At 46.4% G+C, this 18,067-nt stretch overlaps 1 protein-coding gene across 2 annotated transcripts in view; it reads left to right on the forward strand.

Annotated features, from left to right (window-relative positions):
* The window catches only part of SMCHD1 (structural maintenance of chromosomes flexible hinge domain containing 1), a 170,381-nt gene that overhangs the window by 114,870 nt on the left and 37,444 nt on the right, over window positions 1-18,067 (forward strand). Inside the window, exons 33-36 of one of the 2 annotated variants that reach the window (XM_074944544.1) lie at window positions 1,529-1,644; window positions 4,045-4,106; window positions 9,633-9,720; window positions 10,200-10,331. In XM_074944544.1, the coding sequence (XP_074800645.1) occupies window positions 1,529-1,644; window positions 4,045-4,106; window positions 9,633-9,720; window positions 10,200-10,331 (398 nt within the window). The remainder of the gene's footprint in view (window positions 1-1,528; window positions 1,645-4,044; window positions 4,107-9,632; window positions 9,721-10,199; window positions 10,332-18,067) is intronic. The other variant, XM_074944545.1, reaches the window with a different exon arrangement.

Below are 18,067 nucleotides of genomic sequence, written 5' to 3' on the forward strand. Positions count from 1 at the left end.
ACATGTACCCAGTCAATATGGGGATAATTGAAATCGCCCATTACAGTAACTACCCACTTAACGTCCTCTTGCTTAACGTTGTTTCGATCTTACGTCCCTGCTCAATTACAGAACATGCTCCATTTAAAGTTGTGCAATGCTTCTCTATAATGTCGTTTGGCAGTCTGCTTTGTCCACAGCTGGCAGCCCCCCATCAGCTCCCCTACGCCCCCTCCCCCCACAGCACCTCCCGCCCGCTGGCAGACCCCGCGGATCAGCACCCTCCCGCTTTCCCCCTGCCTCCTGCCCGCAGCAATCAGCTGGCTTGCGGCATTCAGGAGGGAGGGGGGAGGAGTGAGGACATGGCATGCAGTGTCCCCCTCCCTCCCCTGCTTCTTGAACACCGCAAGCCAGCTGATTGCTGTGGGCAGGAGGCAGGGGGGAGGAGCAAGAACGCAGCATGCAGAGTAAAGGAGGTCAGAGAAGAGACGGGTTAAGGATGGAGGCTTGGGGGAAGGGGTCGAGTGGGTGGGCCGAGGGTTGAGCCCCCCGCCCCTGGTGCTTGCAGAGTAGGGGAAGCTGCCGCTGCTGCTGCGCAATGTGCTTCTCCTAGCTTACAGCACCTTCAGCCTCCTTGCCTGCCTCATTGTCTCCAGTGCCAGTGGGCTGTACCTGTGTGGAGTAAGACGGAGGCACCTCCCAACTATACTACTGTACTGTATGGCAAAAAAAAATTTCCCTGGAACCTAACTCCTCCCCATTTACATTCATTCTTATGGGGAAATTGGATTCGCTTAACATCTTTTCACTTAAAGTTGCATTTTTCAGGAACATAACTAAGTAACTCCTCATTAGTTAAGTAACTCCTCACTGTTACTGTATTATTATTGAGTTTTTTATTTTAATAGCCTCTCTAATCTCACTGAGCATTTCACAGTCACTATCATCATCCTGGTCAGGTGGTTGGTAATATATCCCTACTGCTATATTCTTATTATTAGAGCATGGAATTTCTATCCATAGAGATTCTATGGTACAGTTTGATTCATTTACGATTTTTACTTCATTTGATTCTACGCTTTCTTTCACATATTATGCCACTCCCCCACCAGCATGACCTGTTCTGTCCTTCCGATATATTTTGTACCCTGGTATTACTGGGTCAATGGGATGATAATTAGCCCTTATTATTTTGTAGATAATGTTTGTGTAAAGTGCTCTTAAATATGTGTTTAGATTAATTGTGAAATATTCTTGGATGCCTTCTAACCAATATGTTATGCTCATACAGCGTTTTGTGTTTATCTAAAATAAAACTTTTTCTCTCCAGTGTTCTGTTTTAAAGGATAATTAGTTTGCACCGCCACAATTTAAATATGGCCTAGCACTCTTTCATTCTCAATTTTGTGGTCTGCCTAGGAAAAATTGTGGGAGGGAGATGGAAGACAGTAATATTTTGCATGCATTATTCTTGAAGAAGTTAGACATGAGTTTCTGAATGTGAAACTGAGTCTTGAAAAATAACATTTTCATTTATTTATTTATGCAGATTTTATGGTTAGTGTAATTTCTGAAGATAACAACATTATTAAAAATATTAATCCAGGACGGATTTCTATGAAAATGTGGGAAGGACAGAGCAGTGAAAACAGAGTACCAGCGAATGTGAGTAACTGGAAAATGTTTTAACACATTGATCCTGTGAATATGACACAGACAACATTTTCCACAGAAGGGAATTCTGTGTGCTTTGTTTAGAGAAATGTCTTTTTCTGGATTGCAGCTATTAAGTGTTAATTTTACTACATGTACAAGAAATTTATGTCCAAGCCAGCTGCTCTCCCCATTACTTTAAACAAGACTAAGCTGAAATCCTGCCCCCACTTTAGTCATTGAAAAGCTTACCTTGCCTTTAGTGGGGCAAGAATTGTACCCTAAGCTTTTCCAGTATTCACAAAAACTTTGAAAGTGCTTCTCAGCCCGTGCCACTAGACTAGCACCCCTCAGCAGGAATCTTTCCAGCTGGGGAAGGAAAAGGGGGGTGGGGGGAATGTCAGAAAGCTGCCTCTGTGCATGTGCCAATAAGCAGAGCTCCTCTATCAATCCAGGTTCTGGATTGGTGAATGTACTTCTGACCGAAGCAATATACAGTAAGAGAAATTGTATTGCTGTTTTTTTCCATCATATGCTTTAAGCTTCTGTTTGGTTGATTGCAACACTAGCTGTTCTTGTGCTTGGAAGTGAAGACAGGCTGTGGCTCTTCGTACAAAACATTTTTCTTCTGAAGGCGTATTTCCACAATACTTTGGTAACTTTCCTTGGCATACTAAGGAACAGTGCTGTGTTCACGTATGGATTAGTTCAGTCATGTCTATTATGCAGGGACTGAGAATACCAAAATAGCTTCTGAATTACAAGTTCTTTCAGAAAACTGCTATGCTCAGTTTTTTTAATTTAAAAAAACTTGTTTAATGGGAACAGCTTTTAAATTTTATAACAAACATACAATTTTTAACTGATGTTTACTAGGGATGTAAATAGCATGTAAAAATCCTACCCATGTAGCTGATTAAAATTCTATCGGTTAAACGTTTTACTGGAGAACTGGGGGGATCCCAGCTGCTGGCCCCATGCCCAGGGATCCCTGCTGCCACCGGCGTCCCTGTGCCAGCCCCACGGGGCGGCAGCTGGGACCTCGGGTGTTTGGGGTGGCAGCGGAACTGTAACCGATAAGCATCAAGCTTATCAGTTAACCGGTTAAACTTTTACATCCCTAATGTTTATGACGAGATAACTGGCTCTGTGGATGAGGGGAAAGCGGTAGTCGTGTTATTCCTTGACTTTAGCAAAGCTTTTGACATGGTCTCCCACAGTATTCTTGCCCGCAAAAAATAAAGAAGTATGGGCTGGATGAATGGACTATAAGCTGGCTAGATTGTCGGGCTCAACGGGTAGTGATCAACGACTCCATGTCTAGTTGGCAGCCAGTATCAAGCGGAGTGCCCCAAGCGTCGGTCCTGGGGCCGGTTTTGTTCAATATCTTCATTAATGATCTGGAGGGTGGTGTGGATTTGCACCCTCAGCAAGTTTGCAGATGACACTAAACTGGGAGGAGAGGTAGATACGCTAGAGGGTAGGGATAGGATACAGAGGGACCTAGACAAATTAGAGGATCGGGCCAAAAGAAATCTGATGAGGTTGAACAAGGACAAGTGCAGAGTCCTGCACTTAGGACGGAAGAATCCCATGCACTGCTACAGACTAGGGACCGATTGGCTAGGCAGCAGTTCTGCAGAAAAGGACCTAGGGGTTACAGTGGACGAGAAGCTGGCTATGAGTCAACAGTGTGCCGTTGTTGCCAAGAAGGCCAATGGCATTTTGGGATGTATAAGTAGGGGCATTACCAGCAGATCAAGGGACGTGATCGTTCCCCTCTATTCGACACTGGTGAGGCCTCATCTGGAGTACTGTCCAGTTTTGGGCCCCACTCTACAAGAAGGATGTGAAAAAATTGGAAAGCGTCCGGTGGAGGGCAACAAAAATGATTAGGGGACTGGAACACATGACTTATGAGGAGAGGCTGAGGGAACTGGGATTGTTTAGTCTGCGGAAGAGAAGAATGAGGGGGGATTTGATAGCTGCTTTGAACTTCCTGAAAGGGGGTTCCAAAGAGGATGGCTCTAGACTGTTCTCAGTGGTAGCAGATGACAAAATGAGGAGTAATGGGCTCAAGTTGCTGTGGAGGAGGTTTAGGTTGGATATTAGGAAAAACCTTTTCACTAGGAGGGTGGTGAAGCACTGGAATGCGTTACCTAGGGAGGTGGTGGAATCTCCTTCCTTAGAAGTTTTTAAGGTCAGGCTTGACAAAGCCCTGGCTGGGATGATTTAGTTGGGGATTGGTCCTGCTTTGAGCAGGGGGTTGGACTAGATGACCTCCTGAGGTCCCTTCCAACCCTGATATTCTATGATTCTGTGGTTTAGTAAGACTTGATAGTATGTTACATATGAAGTGCTTTAAAAATTTGTATCTGTTACATTTACCTTTTTAAATCCTGTTCTTTTCAGGTTACAACTCTTGGCTGTAGTAAAGTCAAGGATGGCAAAGATGAGGGCTTCTTTTACTTCAGGTTTGAGCAAACTCATTTTGTAATTAGAGTTCATAATAGAGTAAGCATTAACAATATAGCTGTTGGAGAAATGCTTTAATTTCAACATCATTGATGAAAAACTGGTATATTCTCGTGTATTGGCATGATATGCATATGGAATGGATTCCTTCACAAGAAATAAACCCTGTTCTTTTGGGATGAATGTGAACATTTTACATATAATTTGTCAACATATTTAGAGATAGTTGTGGGGTAATGCATCCCTCATTTTGAGGCTACCTTCCCGGTCTATAATTTGGCATTTATTTGTGGTGAAGGAAAAGGATACTTTTCACTCATGCCTTCTCCTCTGTCCCCAATCAGTGGTGGAGATGCTCTGTTTTCTGCCTCGTAAGTTACCCATTAGTTCACAGTACTGGGTTATCTCCTTTCTCTGCAGTAGAACCACAGTTATCAACCTGTCAGCTCGCCCACATCTTTTCCTTATGTGTCACAGATGTCCTGCCTGTAATGGCAGGACCAGACAGCAGCAGAAGGTGCTCCCTTTCTCTGGAGCAGATTTTATCAAGTGAGCAAGTGTCATGCAAAAAGCAGGTACCTCAGGAGTGCTCGAAAAGTAACTTAAATAAGTGCGAAGCAGTCTGGAGAAGCAAATAGGAGTCCTGTCAGAGTGCTAGGATCCTGTAGTGCACTCTTCCCACAACTAACAGGATTCTTCATAGTGCCCCTACTTGGATGACCTTTTCACACAAGCGTCTTTCCACCTAAATGCAGCTAACGGGAGCACATTCGAAGTGTGCATGATCACTTGGGTGGTAATTGTTCGCAAAGAAATGATAAGAACAAAAGGCTAAGAAGCCTAAAAATGGTAAGTCCAAAGATTGTTATTCAACCTCTCCCATTCTCAGCAGCTCTGCCCTTGAAGAAAGCAAACTATGTCTGACTATGACGAGTCAGAATCAGATTCTCAAGAATGGTTCTTTACACCACAGTTTTGATATTCTTGATATTAAGCCTGGTAACATGGAGGAAAAAGGACCTAAAACTAAGGCAAAGTCCTTCTCCTTTGAGATTATCGTAAGATCTGAATGAGAACTTGCAGATAAAGTAAAGAGGATTTATGATGAAGTTTTACAACTAACAGGAACCAAAAGTCTCCCTAACTCAGATACCCAAGGCTGATGAAGCAGTAGCCTCACTAACAGAAGACATGGTTACTCCTTTGTGGAGAGAGACTTCTTTTCCCAAAGATACCATAGATAAAATGATGGAGGGTATCTTTTACAAGGATTTCAAAGCTTCTTCAACAGCCATATAGATATACTTTGCAAGAGCCAGAATGGCCAAATGTGGTGATCTGAAGAAAACTGATCTTTTTAACTAGGATAAGTTTTTTGTCTTTTGATAAAGAAAATGTACCTCTGTGGCCTTAGATTCTTTTATGGTAACTGAGGTTTAGGGCAAAAGCAGACACTAAGGTGTCAATAACTATTCTGATGCTCTGTATCTAAATTTGGAATACTAAGTAGTAGCTGACAACAAAACAAAAAAACCCCAAACCCTAAAATCTTGCTTCCAAACACTACTAAGTATTAGAATTAGACTATAAGGCCTATTACAGATCCAAGCAGTTCTTTTGTTCCTACCAAAACCAAATATACTCAAGAGAATTTTCCCCCCAGGAGCGGAGGCTCCAGAGGGAGACCTAGGCAGCCCTCTTTTTCCTCATTCGTTTCCATCCTACCAAACCCCACATTGACACAGACTGTGCTTCTGTGTAAGTTCATCTGGGGAAGGCAAGAGAGTGTCTCACCCATTCTAATTGCTCATAGAAGAGTCAGTATTGGACAAAGGTTCTGGAGATGTCTCTTGTGTGCATCCATGTTGCATTCAGATATTTTCTTTCTCCATTCTTCATAGTGCCCCTGACTTCTCTCAACAAAATAAATGTTAAGTATCAGAGGGGTAGCCGTGTTAGTCTGGATCTGTAAAAGTGGCAAAGAGTCCTGAGGCACCTTATAGACTAACAGACATATGGGAGCATAAGCTTTCGTGAGTGAATACCCACTTCGTCGGATGCATGTAGTGGAAATTTCCAGAGGCAGGTATAAATATGCAAGCAAAAATCAGGCTAGGGATAACAAGGTTAGCTCAATCAGGGAGGATGAGGCCCTCTTCTAGCAGTTGAGGTGTGAACACCAAGGGAGGAGAAACTGATTTTGTAGTTGGCTAGCCATTGACAGTCTTTGTTTAATCCTGAGCTGATGGTGTCAAATTTGCAAATTAACTGAAGCTCAGCAGTTTCTCTTTGAAGTCTGGTCCTGAAGTTTTTTTGCTGCAGGATGGCTACCTTTAAATCTGCTATTGTGCGTCCAGGGAGATTGAAGTGTTCTCCTACAGGTTTTTATACATTGCCATTCCTAATATCTGATTTGTGTCCATTTATCCTTTTATGTAGGGACTGTCCAGTTTGGCCGATGTACGTAGCAGAGGGGCATTGCTGGCACATGATGGCGTAGATTACATTGGTGGACATGCAGGTGAATGAACCGGTGATGGTGTGGTTGATCTGGTTAGGTCCTGTGATGGTGTCGCTGGTGTAGATATGTGGGCAGAGTTGGCATCGAGGTTTTGTTGCATGGATTGGTTCCTGAGTTAGAGTTATTATGGTGCGGTGTGTCATTGTTGGTGAGAATATGCTTCAGGGTGGCGGGTTGTCTGTGGGCGAGGACTGGGCTGCCTCACAAGGCCTGTGAAATTGAGGAATCGTTGTCCAGGATGGGTTGTAGATCACTGATGATGCGTTGGAGAGGTTTTAGCTGAAGACTGTATGTGATGGCCAGTGGAGTTCTGTTGGTTTCTTTCTTGGGCTTGTCTCACAGCAGGAGGCTTCTGGGTACATGTCTGGCTCTGTTGATCTGTTTCCTTATTTCCTCTTGCGGCTATCGTAGTTTTGAGAATGCTTGGTGAAGATCTTGTAGGTGTTGGTCTCTGTCTGAGGGGTTGGATCAAGTGCGGTTGTACCTCAGCGCTTGGCTGTAGACAATGGATCGTGTGGTGTGTCCAGGATGGAAGCTGGAGGCATGAAGGCAGGCATAGCGGTCGGTGGGTTTTCAGTATAGGGTGGTGTTTACGTGACCGTCACTTATTTGTACCGTGGTGTCCAGGAAGTGGACCTCCTCTGTAGATTGGTCCAGGCTGAGGTTGATGGTGGGGTGGAAGCTGTTGAAATCGTGGTGGAATTCTTCCAGGATTTCCTTCCCAGGGGTCCAGATGATGAAGATGTCATCAATGTAGCATAGGTAGAGAAGGGGTGTGAGTGGATGAGAGCTGAGGAAGCGTTGTTCCAGGTCAGCCATAAAAATGTTGGCATATTGTGGGGCCATGCGGGTGCCCATAGCGGTGCCACTGGTCTGGAGGTATATATTGTCACCAAATTTGAAATAATTGTGCATGAGGATAAAGTCACAGAGCTCAGCAACCAGTTGTGCTGTGGCATCATCAGCGATACTGTTCCTGACAGCTTGTTTTCCATCTGTCTGTGGGATGTTTGTGTATAGAGCCTCTACATCCATGGTGGCGAGGATTATGTTTTCTGGAAGATCAACAATGCATTGTAGTCTTCTCAGAAAATCAGTGGTGTCACGGAGATAGCTGGGAGTGCTGGTGGCGTAGGGTCTGAGTAGAGAGTCCACATATCCAGACAGTCCTTCTGACAAAGTGGGTATTCACCCACGAAAGCTTATGCTCCAATACGTCTGTTAGTCTGTAAGGTGCCACAGGACTCTGTCGCTTTTACAGATCCAGACTAACATGGCTACCACTCTGATACCTGACACCATGCAAGGCACCTTCTACACATCTCAAGAAATAATCCTACCATCCTTTTGTTCACCCCCAAGGTACAATAAAAACATTGTGGCACATTCTAGACATGTGCAGATCACTAAGAATCTACTTGAAATTAAGTATTCCAGGAAATCTTATTTCTTTTTCTATGAAATGAAGAGGAGACCGTATCCAAATAATCATTAGCAAGATAGCTAAAACATTGCATAGTGGAAGCTTCAAATAGAAGGCTTCAAATCAATCAATGAGGGCATCGTAGATCACTGTACCAGTGTCCAAATCATGAGTGGAGACTGCTTGCATCTCCGGATCAGATTTGTTAGTAACAATGTGTCATTATAGACCATGTTCTTGAAGTGCAACAAACTAGACACTCTTCCATGTGCTGTAGGTGGTACCCCTTGTTAGGCCAAATTCCTGTTCTAACTTTCCCTCAGTTTTGATTCTGATATTACTCATTCGTTGCATACTGCAGACTAGTGATGATGATATGAGGCAGAATGTAAATTTTTATTTCCTGTTTATCGTCTTTCTGTGATTAAGTTCAACACAAGTCCAAACCATCCACCTTTATAAATTGTAAATTTAATAATTGAATCTGGATTTCTATTGAAGTTGAAAGAATTGTATTAAGTGTTCAATGAAAGTTAGGGTTTTTTGTACACATACGTTTTCTTATATATTATTCCAATGCCTTTGAGAGAATTCATCTAAATAGTACAGGAAGGAGTTGTGATCAGGCTGACAAATTTCTAAATAGCGTGGATTACCCACAGATTCATTGCGGAGAGGAGAAAGACCAATTCTGTAAACTCGTGGAGAGGCTAATCCCAGAGAGCCATATTGTGACACTGGTGTGCAGGAGTAAGATTTATCCTCTGTCTTTGTCACTTGTTAATGATCTCTGTGGGCTAGATTGAGCTGCAAGGCTCGGCAGTGAGTAAAGAGTGGCACATTCCTGTTCCACTCCAGGTAGACACTTGTGATTTGGTACTGCCATTCCTTCTTCCTTGATCTTCATGCTACTGTTGTTGCCATTTTAAGTAGCAGCAGCCTATTGTTGTTTGGTTACAGTGTGATAGCTCCTGAAATATGCTAAGCATTTCAAGACACACAAGACATATATTTCTGGCTCAAGTGTGTACAGTCTTCTGAGTTGGTATTGCTACTAGCCCCAACCCCAGCTGATATATGAAGCAACCTGTGCAAGAAAGCAGGGCTTTTTGCTTATGAAATGGCAGCAGAAAAAGAGGAAATTAATCCAAGTGAAAGTAAATAAAGTAGTCCAAACCAATTTAAAAAATGTTCATCCATTCCATTATTAAATATAACTGATAACTTTCCAGGAAGTAGTTTAAAATGATGTGAATAAAATTATGGTTGTGACACAAGCTAACAGAACCCAGGAAATTCAGTGTCATTATGCAGTGAGGGGGGGGACAAGTACCTTGTAGCATTCATCATTCCATCTTGTATAAAAGAAGAGAATTTCATAAACTCCACAGAGAGTCTTCCTCAGACAGGTTATCACAGGTTTTGTTCATAAAGTTGGGTAAAGAATGGAAGGATCCTTATGGAAAGTAAAGTACCCCATCAGTTTGCAGTAAGTGGTTAACAGGAATAGATAAAGATTTGATTTGCTGACCTTATTTGTAATGTCAACATTAAGATCACTATTTTTTTTAATTAACTTAGGGATAAAATGGTTCCAGAGAGAGTGGGAACTTACAGCATCCAGTTTGCTTTTGCGATTGATAAGACAAATATACTCAGCAGTGAACAGGTTTGCTTCTGTGATGAATTATATATAGTTAGGTGTATCTATAGTAGGAAATAAAGTATGTGTATTCTTTACAGTAAATGAAAGATGACTGATTTTAATAACATATGAATTACTATTACAATTGGCTGATTTCAAAATCCATGACTTTATTTTTGGTTATAACAGACCTTGAACAGTTGATTATCAAATCATGTTTTTATTGGCCTTTTAAGTAGGCAGACATCTGCTGAATAGACTTTTTTCATTTTGATCTGTTGTGTCTTCATAAATACCTCCTGACTGTTTCTGTTAAAATATAACATTTTTTTAAACTGTGTAATTTGTAAACTAGTAATACTTGTTATGGCCCTTTGAGTTGATGATTAAGTTTTAAGAACATATTTTAGCCTGTACATTGTATTTGTTTCAGTATTGTTGGGCAGCCTATATATTATAGATAAAATTTCAGTTAACTGTGTTGTTCCTCTTACTTTCTTAAGATTATAATTGAAGTGGTACCTAATGATCCAGTGCAGTTGCTACCAGAATCTCCACCAGCTACTCCTGTCGTTTCGAATGTTCGAACTGTTGCCAGCCGGACTCTGATCAAGGATTTATGGCTCCATATAAAGGTAATGTTGTTTTGCTGCAAAGCAGTAGTTGGAGCAATAAATAAAGGATAGTTAAAAATGTGATGTATTTTGCTCATAAAAATTATCATTACCTTTAACTGTAAAATGTTGGATAAGTAGATCAATATCATTGGATGCAGCTGTTCAAAACTCAGAACTGTTTAAAAAACATTTTTAAAAAAAACTTGCTATCTACATTACAAAATAAAAAATTGGGTTGCTTTTTTTTTCCAAAAAGTATGAACATAGAAATTACATTACATGCTGTTATTTCCTTTACTATTTCTGTAGGCCTGTAAGTTGTTGACAACTCTATAAGTTGTTGACAACAGGGGGTGCTACTACCCCTGAAATGGATCTTTACTGGCTCCCAGTGGAGTAGATTACTGTCATACCAGTGAACAAGGTCCACAGCAATTATCTTCAATACACAGTAGTTTATTGAGAGAGAATTACACAAGCGGTAAAGGGTTACATCAAGCACATAATTCCTATGTTAGACATTAAGAGCTATACATTCCTCTTAACGTGCTAGTCTCATGCAGTTCCTGCTTGGGAAACAGAGAAGGCGGTTACCAATTTTATAGATGGCTTCTTCCTTCCAGGTCTGTTCTTCTCAGCTCTCCGATCTGTCTGGGATTCCCTCAAGACAAGGCCTTGGCTGCCTTGAGACCCCTCTAGTTCACAGTCCTACTCGAGCCCACGGAGCAGAGTTTTGGCTACTCTGCCTAACAGCTTTGCTTCTTCAAGTGTCAGTTAAGGAATCCCAGTCACAGTAATTTACTTTGCTTGATTCTTATGCTCTTTTTCCTCAAAGGAGTCACATGTCTTAAAAGCATTCCCAGTGGGCGTGTGGTTATTAATTTAGTATTTTAGAAGGAGCTAGGGGGATGGTACCGAACGAAACTCATCAATCATTCACTCTGGCTTTCTGCATGGTGTCCTTGCTGTAAGGTCACTATAACCAGGTCGACCTGTGCTCCATGCTGGAACTTTATACATGTGATAGTTACTTTTGCATAGGCCCATATTTGCAAACTAATAGGTTCAATACTGATTTCACACGCAGACTTTGCTAGTCCTTTATCAAATCTGCTTCTGCTTAAAGGGGACCCTCCTCCCAGGATCCTCTGCAGCCCTTCAGCCATGTCAGGTTATGTTCACACCATTCATTCAGTATGGCCACACTAATTTGGCACCATCCCAACATAGGTCTTCTACTTTTATTCCTTTATATTCAAGATGGTGAGAAACTCACACGTTAAACTGTTAATCCTACAAGTTACTCTGGTGTAGAGTGTAACTCTGAAAGTAAGCCACATGCTCTAGATGGTGCACTCACACCCCTCTTCTCCCCCTCCCCCCCCAAAAAAAGAAAAGAGAACCAGATTATTACAAGAGCCACAGAAGGTGAGCTCTTCCATGATTGCTCTTTGTTCTGCTGGGGGAAAGATGTGAACATCTTGTTATCATTCCCTCGCATCAGCCAAGACACACTTGGAGACATCTTAACAAGGATGGATCAGTCCTTGGAATTCTGAAAAAAACAGATTGTTCTTGCCGGTCAAGGACTCACAGGATGGAAGTCTAGAAATCTTCCTGAACCTACAGATGAAGTCCAGTTCTAAAGGAAAAAAAACATGAGTCCCATCCCAGCTTCTTAAGAGGGTTAATCGTGTTACTTGGCAACTCTGACTCCTTCTGAAGAAAAATCTAAAGAGCTCTTTTAGAGATGTTCCCTTTCATTTCCTCTCCAATTAAGTCACGTTGTGATGGGTGTACCATCGCCTTCCTCCTTCTCTCCTCCCTTGCAGGAAAAATCCAAAACGGAATAACTAGAAAAGTCAATCCTCTGGGAATTACAAGTCACCACCCTCTTGTCCTCTTCCTTGTCCCCCCACCCCCCCCAAATCTTCCATCCCCCCCACAAGGACAAGAGAACCAAGAAGACTGAAAAATAAAATCAGGAAAAAAAGCCAGAAATCATCACAGATTTTCATCTCCTTCAATAAGTTCTAGTTCTTCTTCGAGTGCTTGTTCACATCCATTCCACATTAGGTGTGCACGTGTTGCGTGCACGAGCATCGGAAACTTTTCCCCTTAGCGACTCCTATCGGGCCGGTGAGGCCCCCCCCGACTGGCGCCACTGTACCGTGCATATATACCCCTGCCACCCAACCCCCTCCAGTTCCTTCTTACTGTCTGTGACGGTGCTGGAACAACCTTTCTCTTCTGGATAAAAAGGGTTTTTTTCTTTCTCTCCTGCTGGTAATAGCTCACCGTACCTTATAGCTCTCGTTACAGTGTGTATGGTAACACCCATTGTTTCATGTTCTCTGTGTATATAAAATTTCCCCACCATATTTTCCACTGCATGCATCCGATGAAGTGAGCTGTAGCTCACGAAAGCTTATGCTCAAATAACTTTGTTAGCCTCTAAGGTGCCACAAGTACTCCTGTTCTTTTTGCGGATACAGACTAACACGGCTGCTACACTGAAATCTGTTGTCAGTTAGTTAGCATACGCTTTGTTGTGGACACTTAAGTGATTAGGTGCTTGGAGGCTTCCGACACCCGCCGCGGGCCCACGGGTTTAAGGCTTGTGCCACGTGCCACAAGCCTATGCTAGTTAGTGACCCCCATCGGCTCGTGTCTACGTTGTCCGGGGGAAGAACATCAGACTGAGCGGTGTAAAATTTGCAAGGCGTTCAAGTCAAGAACAAAAAAAGAAAAAGACTTTCGTTTAAAGCAGTTGTTGATGGAAGCCACATTACAGTCACTGGGCCCGGAGTGCCCAACACCAGCTCCAGCTTCCTTGGTACATAGTGCCACGGAGCCGTCGGGAGACCCGGCACCGGCTAAACACCGAAAGCTGTCGGCCCCACAGCACCAGACTAGACCCCGGCACCGCTCATCCTCCCCGGTGTGGCCCATGGTGCAGCCAAAAGGAAGGCACGGACGTTCCCCGCAGAGGAGGCCGGCGCCTTCCAAGGCCCCGAGCGCTGATAAGAGTGGAAAGGCCGCTGTACCGGTGCCGGCACTGGCAGCTCCAGCGCCACAAGTCCCACCGAGCCCAGGCCTAAGTGAGCTCAGTGCAGACGATGGGCTCGAATACTTAATGGATCAGCCCTCCACGCCTGGCACCTTTGAGGCGGCAAAGGACCACATTGAGCTGTCGGCAACGAGCCCCCTGCCATACAGGGAGAATCCTCCGGCACCCATGCCACGGGTGCCGTCGAGGGGTAAGCCGGCAATGGTGTGCCGTTTGAGGACACCATCCCAGCACCGCTCCTGGAGTTGGTCCCAGTCAAGCTCCACGTCTGTGGACTCCCAGTTACCTGCAGCTCAGAAGGAAGTCGCGGTACTGGGAGTGGATCGGCACGAGGAAGTAACGGACAAGGTACGATCCCCGGCACCGATTAGAGACTGGCACCGGGAGGAGTCAAGACGGCCCTCACTGGAGGACTCCCGCAGGTGCCGATCCGGGTCCCGAGAACGCCGGTCCCAGTCCAGATCCCGTTCCCAGCGATATCGGTACCAGTCTCGCTCCCTTTCCGTTAGGAGCCGCTCATCAACCTCCCGCCGGCACAGATCGTCGGCACCGCTGTGGCCTTCGTGGTTGGTGTCACCGCAGTCCAGCACCAACTCCGGCCGTTACAGTCACTTGCACCATTCTCTGGACAGCAAGGACCCTCTGATGGGGTGGCACCCCCAATGGGGGCTGCCAGGTCATTGGCCCTTCTGTACTCCTTGGGCCTATCAACAGCACCAAGGGGCCCCATCCAGGGCGAGCTACTCGGTGCAGCGGTCCTGGTCCCCACACCAATGCCCGACAGCGCCGGAAGCCACATTATCCAGGCCTCCAGCGTCCCCCCAGGGTAAACCAGAGAGAACAGCACCGAGTCCGGTGCCGCCCTGAAGTCTCCCGCCCCAGCCCAAGTCGGAGGCCCCTCCCGCGGGTGAAGGGGAGCAGGAGGACCAGCCAGAGGGGGCTGAGCAGCTGCTAACCTCCTCGTCATCCCTGGATGAGGTGGTGGCGGGAACAGTGGTGTCCAGCCCTCCACCCATAGACCACAGAGCCCACCAGGAGCTACTGCGTAGGGTTGCCCAGAACTTGGGGCTGCAGGTCGAGGAGACGGTTGAGCAGGAAAACCCCATAGTGGACATTTTGAGCCCCGAAGGTCCATCTAGAATAGCGCTTCCACTCATTAAGACCATCCAATCCAATTATAAGACTATTGGCAGACCCTGGCCTCCAGCGCTCCAACGGCCAAGAGTGTGGAGCGCAAGTACTTTGCCCCATCAAAGGGCTGCGAATTCCTATTTTGCCACCCAAGTCCGTGCTCCCTGGTGGTCTCGGCGGTGAACGAAAAGGAGCGCCATGGTCAACAGGCCCCGGCACCTAAGGACAAGGAGGCAAAACACCTGGACCTTTTTGGCAGAAAGGTGTACTCATCGGGGGGCCTTCAGCTGAGGATTGCTAACCAGCAGGCCATCCTCAACAGGCATAATTTTAATTCCTGGGCAACGGTGGGGAAGTTTGACAACCTCCCGCAAGGTTCCCAACGAGTTTACGGCCCTGGTGGACGAGGGCAAGGCAGTGGCTAAGACCTCTCTCCAGGCCTCCCTGGATTCAGCAGACGTGGCGGCCAGAACAGTCGCATCGGGGGTGGTCATGAGGCGCTCGGCATGACTGCAGGAGTCAGGCCTGCCGCCTAAGGTCCAGAGTACACTCCAGGTCCTCCCCTTTGAAGGGTCTGGGCTCTTTTCACACCAGACTGATGCAAGGCTGCATAGCCTCAAGGACTCGAGGGCTACACTTAAGTCGCTGGGTATGCACACCCCGGTGGTACAGAGGAAGCCCTTTAAGCCGCAGCCTCCCCCTCAGCATCAATACCAGCCTCGTCACAGACATGAGCCTTACCATAGGCGAGGCAGGGATAATAGGTGACGGCGCAATAATAACAATAATAATGCCCCAGGCCAGAACCAAGGTCAGCACAAATCCCAGCCAGGCATTAAGCCAGGCTTTTGAAGGTGCACTCGAGGACAGCGAACCAGACCAGTCACCGGATCTGTCCCCTTGTTTCCTGAACCACCTGGCCCGTTTCTCCCATACGTGGTCCAGCATTACATTGGACCGTTGGGTCTTAGGCACGGTACGGAATGGGTACTCGCTACAATTCTCTTCCCTCCCTCCCTCCCACCCCCCTTCCCTGTCCCTCTTCAGGGACCCCTCTCATGAGCATCTCCTAGAGAAGGAGGTTCACTCGCTGCTACAAGTGGGGGCGGTGGAGGCTGTGCCGCACGGCCTAGGGTGGAAAGGTTTCTACTCCCAGTACTTCCTCATCCCCAAGGCCAAAGGGGGCCTTTGTCCTGTTTTAGACCTGCGAAAGCTCAACAAGTTCCTGGTCAAGGCCCGGTTCTGCATGGTCTCTCTGAGCACCATCATCCCTTCCCTGGATCCAGGAGGCTGGTACGCTGCCGTCGACATGAAGGACACATACTTTCATATCGCCATCCACCCAGCTCATTGGCGGTTCCGGCACTTCACCGTGGGCCAAGAGCATTACCAGTTTGCGGTTCTCCCGTTTGGTCTAGCTGCGGCGCGGCCCCACGGGTGTTCATGAAATTTATGGCAGTGGTGGAGGCCTTCTTATGGAGGCAGAGGGTCTGGGTTTACCCGTACCTCAACAATTGGCTCTTGGTTGATCTATCTGGAGCGGAAGGGCAGGGCCACGTGGAGATGGCCCTGAGATTGACCAGGAGCCCCAGCTCACGAAACAATGTCCCCACCCAGGCAGGGACTCTCTGGACTTGGAAGTGACAGCCCCAACGGACATGCTGGACTCCCTGCGGTGGTGGCAGTCCCAGCCTGTGGTTTGTGAAGGCATCCCCTTTGCTACCCTACAGCTGGACCTGACGCTGGTGACAGACGCCTCAGACCACAGATTGGGGGCTCACCTGGGGGACCTCAGGACTCGGGGCTTGTGGTCCAGAGCAGAGCGGTCGCTCCATATCAGCGTGAAGGAGCTCAGGGTGGTTCGTCTAGGCTGCCAGACCTTTCACGCCACTCTGAGTGGTCACAGCATGACAATTCTGACAGACAACACTACCGCCATGTTTTATATAAACAAGCGGGGCAGGGCCCGTTCCTTGCCGCTCTGTCGCGAGGCTCTCCTCCTCTGGGACTTTTGTATAGCCCATGCCATTCTCCTTGAGGTGTCCTATCTCCTGGGGGTGCAAAACGAGCTGGCAGACTGCCTCAGCAGATCGTATCACATGCACGAGTGGATGCTCAGAGCGGACATCTTGCTTTCGCTCTTCCGCAGGTGGGAGTTTACCTGGCCTGGGTATACCTGTTTACTACCAGTTTGTCCGAACTGAGGGCTCTCACCTCTGAGCCACCGTATATAGTGTTTCACAAGGGTAAGGTGCAGCTCCAATCGCACCCCAAGTTCCTCCCTAAGGTGGTCTCGCAATTCCATTTGGGCCAGGACATTTGTCTGCTAGTGTTTTTTTCCAAAACCCCATACGGACCCGAGTCACCGCAGCCTACACACCCTGGATGTCCGTCGAGCACTGGCATTCTATTTGGAGCACACCAAACCATTTCGTAAATCTGCACAGCTGATCGTGGCCATAGCTGAGAAGATGAAAGGCCTCCCGGTGTCGGCAGAGGGGATCTCATCTTGGATAACAAGCTGCATCCAGGCGTGCTATGAGCTTGTAGGTGTTCCGGCCCCAGCGGTCACAGCCCACTTGACCAGGGCACAAGCGACTTCCACTGCTTTCCTGGCACAGGACCTGATCCAGGAGATCTGCAGAGCAGCCACCTGGTCCTCGGTGCACACCTTCACAACCCACTACACGGTCAACCAGCAGACCAGAGAGGACGCAGCAGTTGGCAGAGCGGTCCTCCAGTCAGTTGTTCCGTGACTCCTACCCTCCTCCAGAGGTAAGCTTGTGATTCACCTAATGTGGAATGGATGTGAACAAGCACTCGAAGAAGAAAAAATGGTTACTTACCTTCTCGTAACTGTTGTTCTTCGAGATGTGGTGTTCACGTCCATTCCACCACCCACCCTCCTACCCCTCTGTCGGAGTTGCCGGCAAGAAGGAACCCGAGGGAGTCGGGCAGCAGGGGGATATATGCACAGCGCAGTGGCACCAGTTGCGGGGCTCCGCTAGCCTGACGGGAGCCGCTAAGGGAAAAAGTTTCTGATGCCCGTGCACGCGACACGCGCACACCTAATGTGGAATGGACGTGAGCAACACATCTCGAAGAACAACAGTTACGAGAAAGTAAGTAACTGTTTTTTCCTCCTTCAGAAAGGGGGAATTCTCAGCTCTGAATCAAGATAATCATAAATCCAAAAAGAAGTACAACACTGAGCTGAAAAATCAGATATTCTTTACTCAGACTTCCATGAAACTCTGAGAGTGGTGGCTACTGTAAGATAGAATATTAGAAAGTAGGACTAGAAGGGACCTCAGTAGGCCATCTATTCCAGCCCCCGTACTGAGGCAGGACCAAGTAACCCAGGCCATCCCTGACAAGTGTTTTGCCTAACCAGTTCTTAAAAACCTTCAATATCAGGCAATCCATAACCTCCCTTGGAAGCCTATTCCAGTGCTTAACTATCCTTAACGTTTTTCCTAATATCTAACCTAAATTTCCTGTGCTGCAGATTAAGCCCATTACTTTTTGTCCTACCTTCAGTGGATATGAAAAA

The sequence above is a fragment of the Natator depressus genome, chromosome 2 (genome assembly GCF_965152275.1).
Source record: "Natator depressus isolate rNatDep1 chromosome 2, rNatDep2.hap1, whole genome shotgun sequence".
Taxonomy (NCBI): Eukaryota; Metazoa; Chordata; order Testudines; family Cheloniidae; genus Natator; species Natator depressus.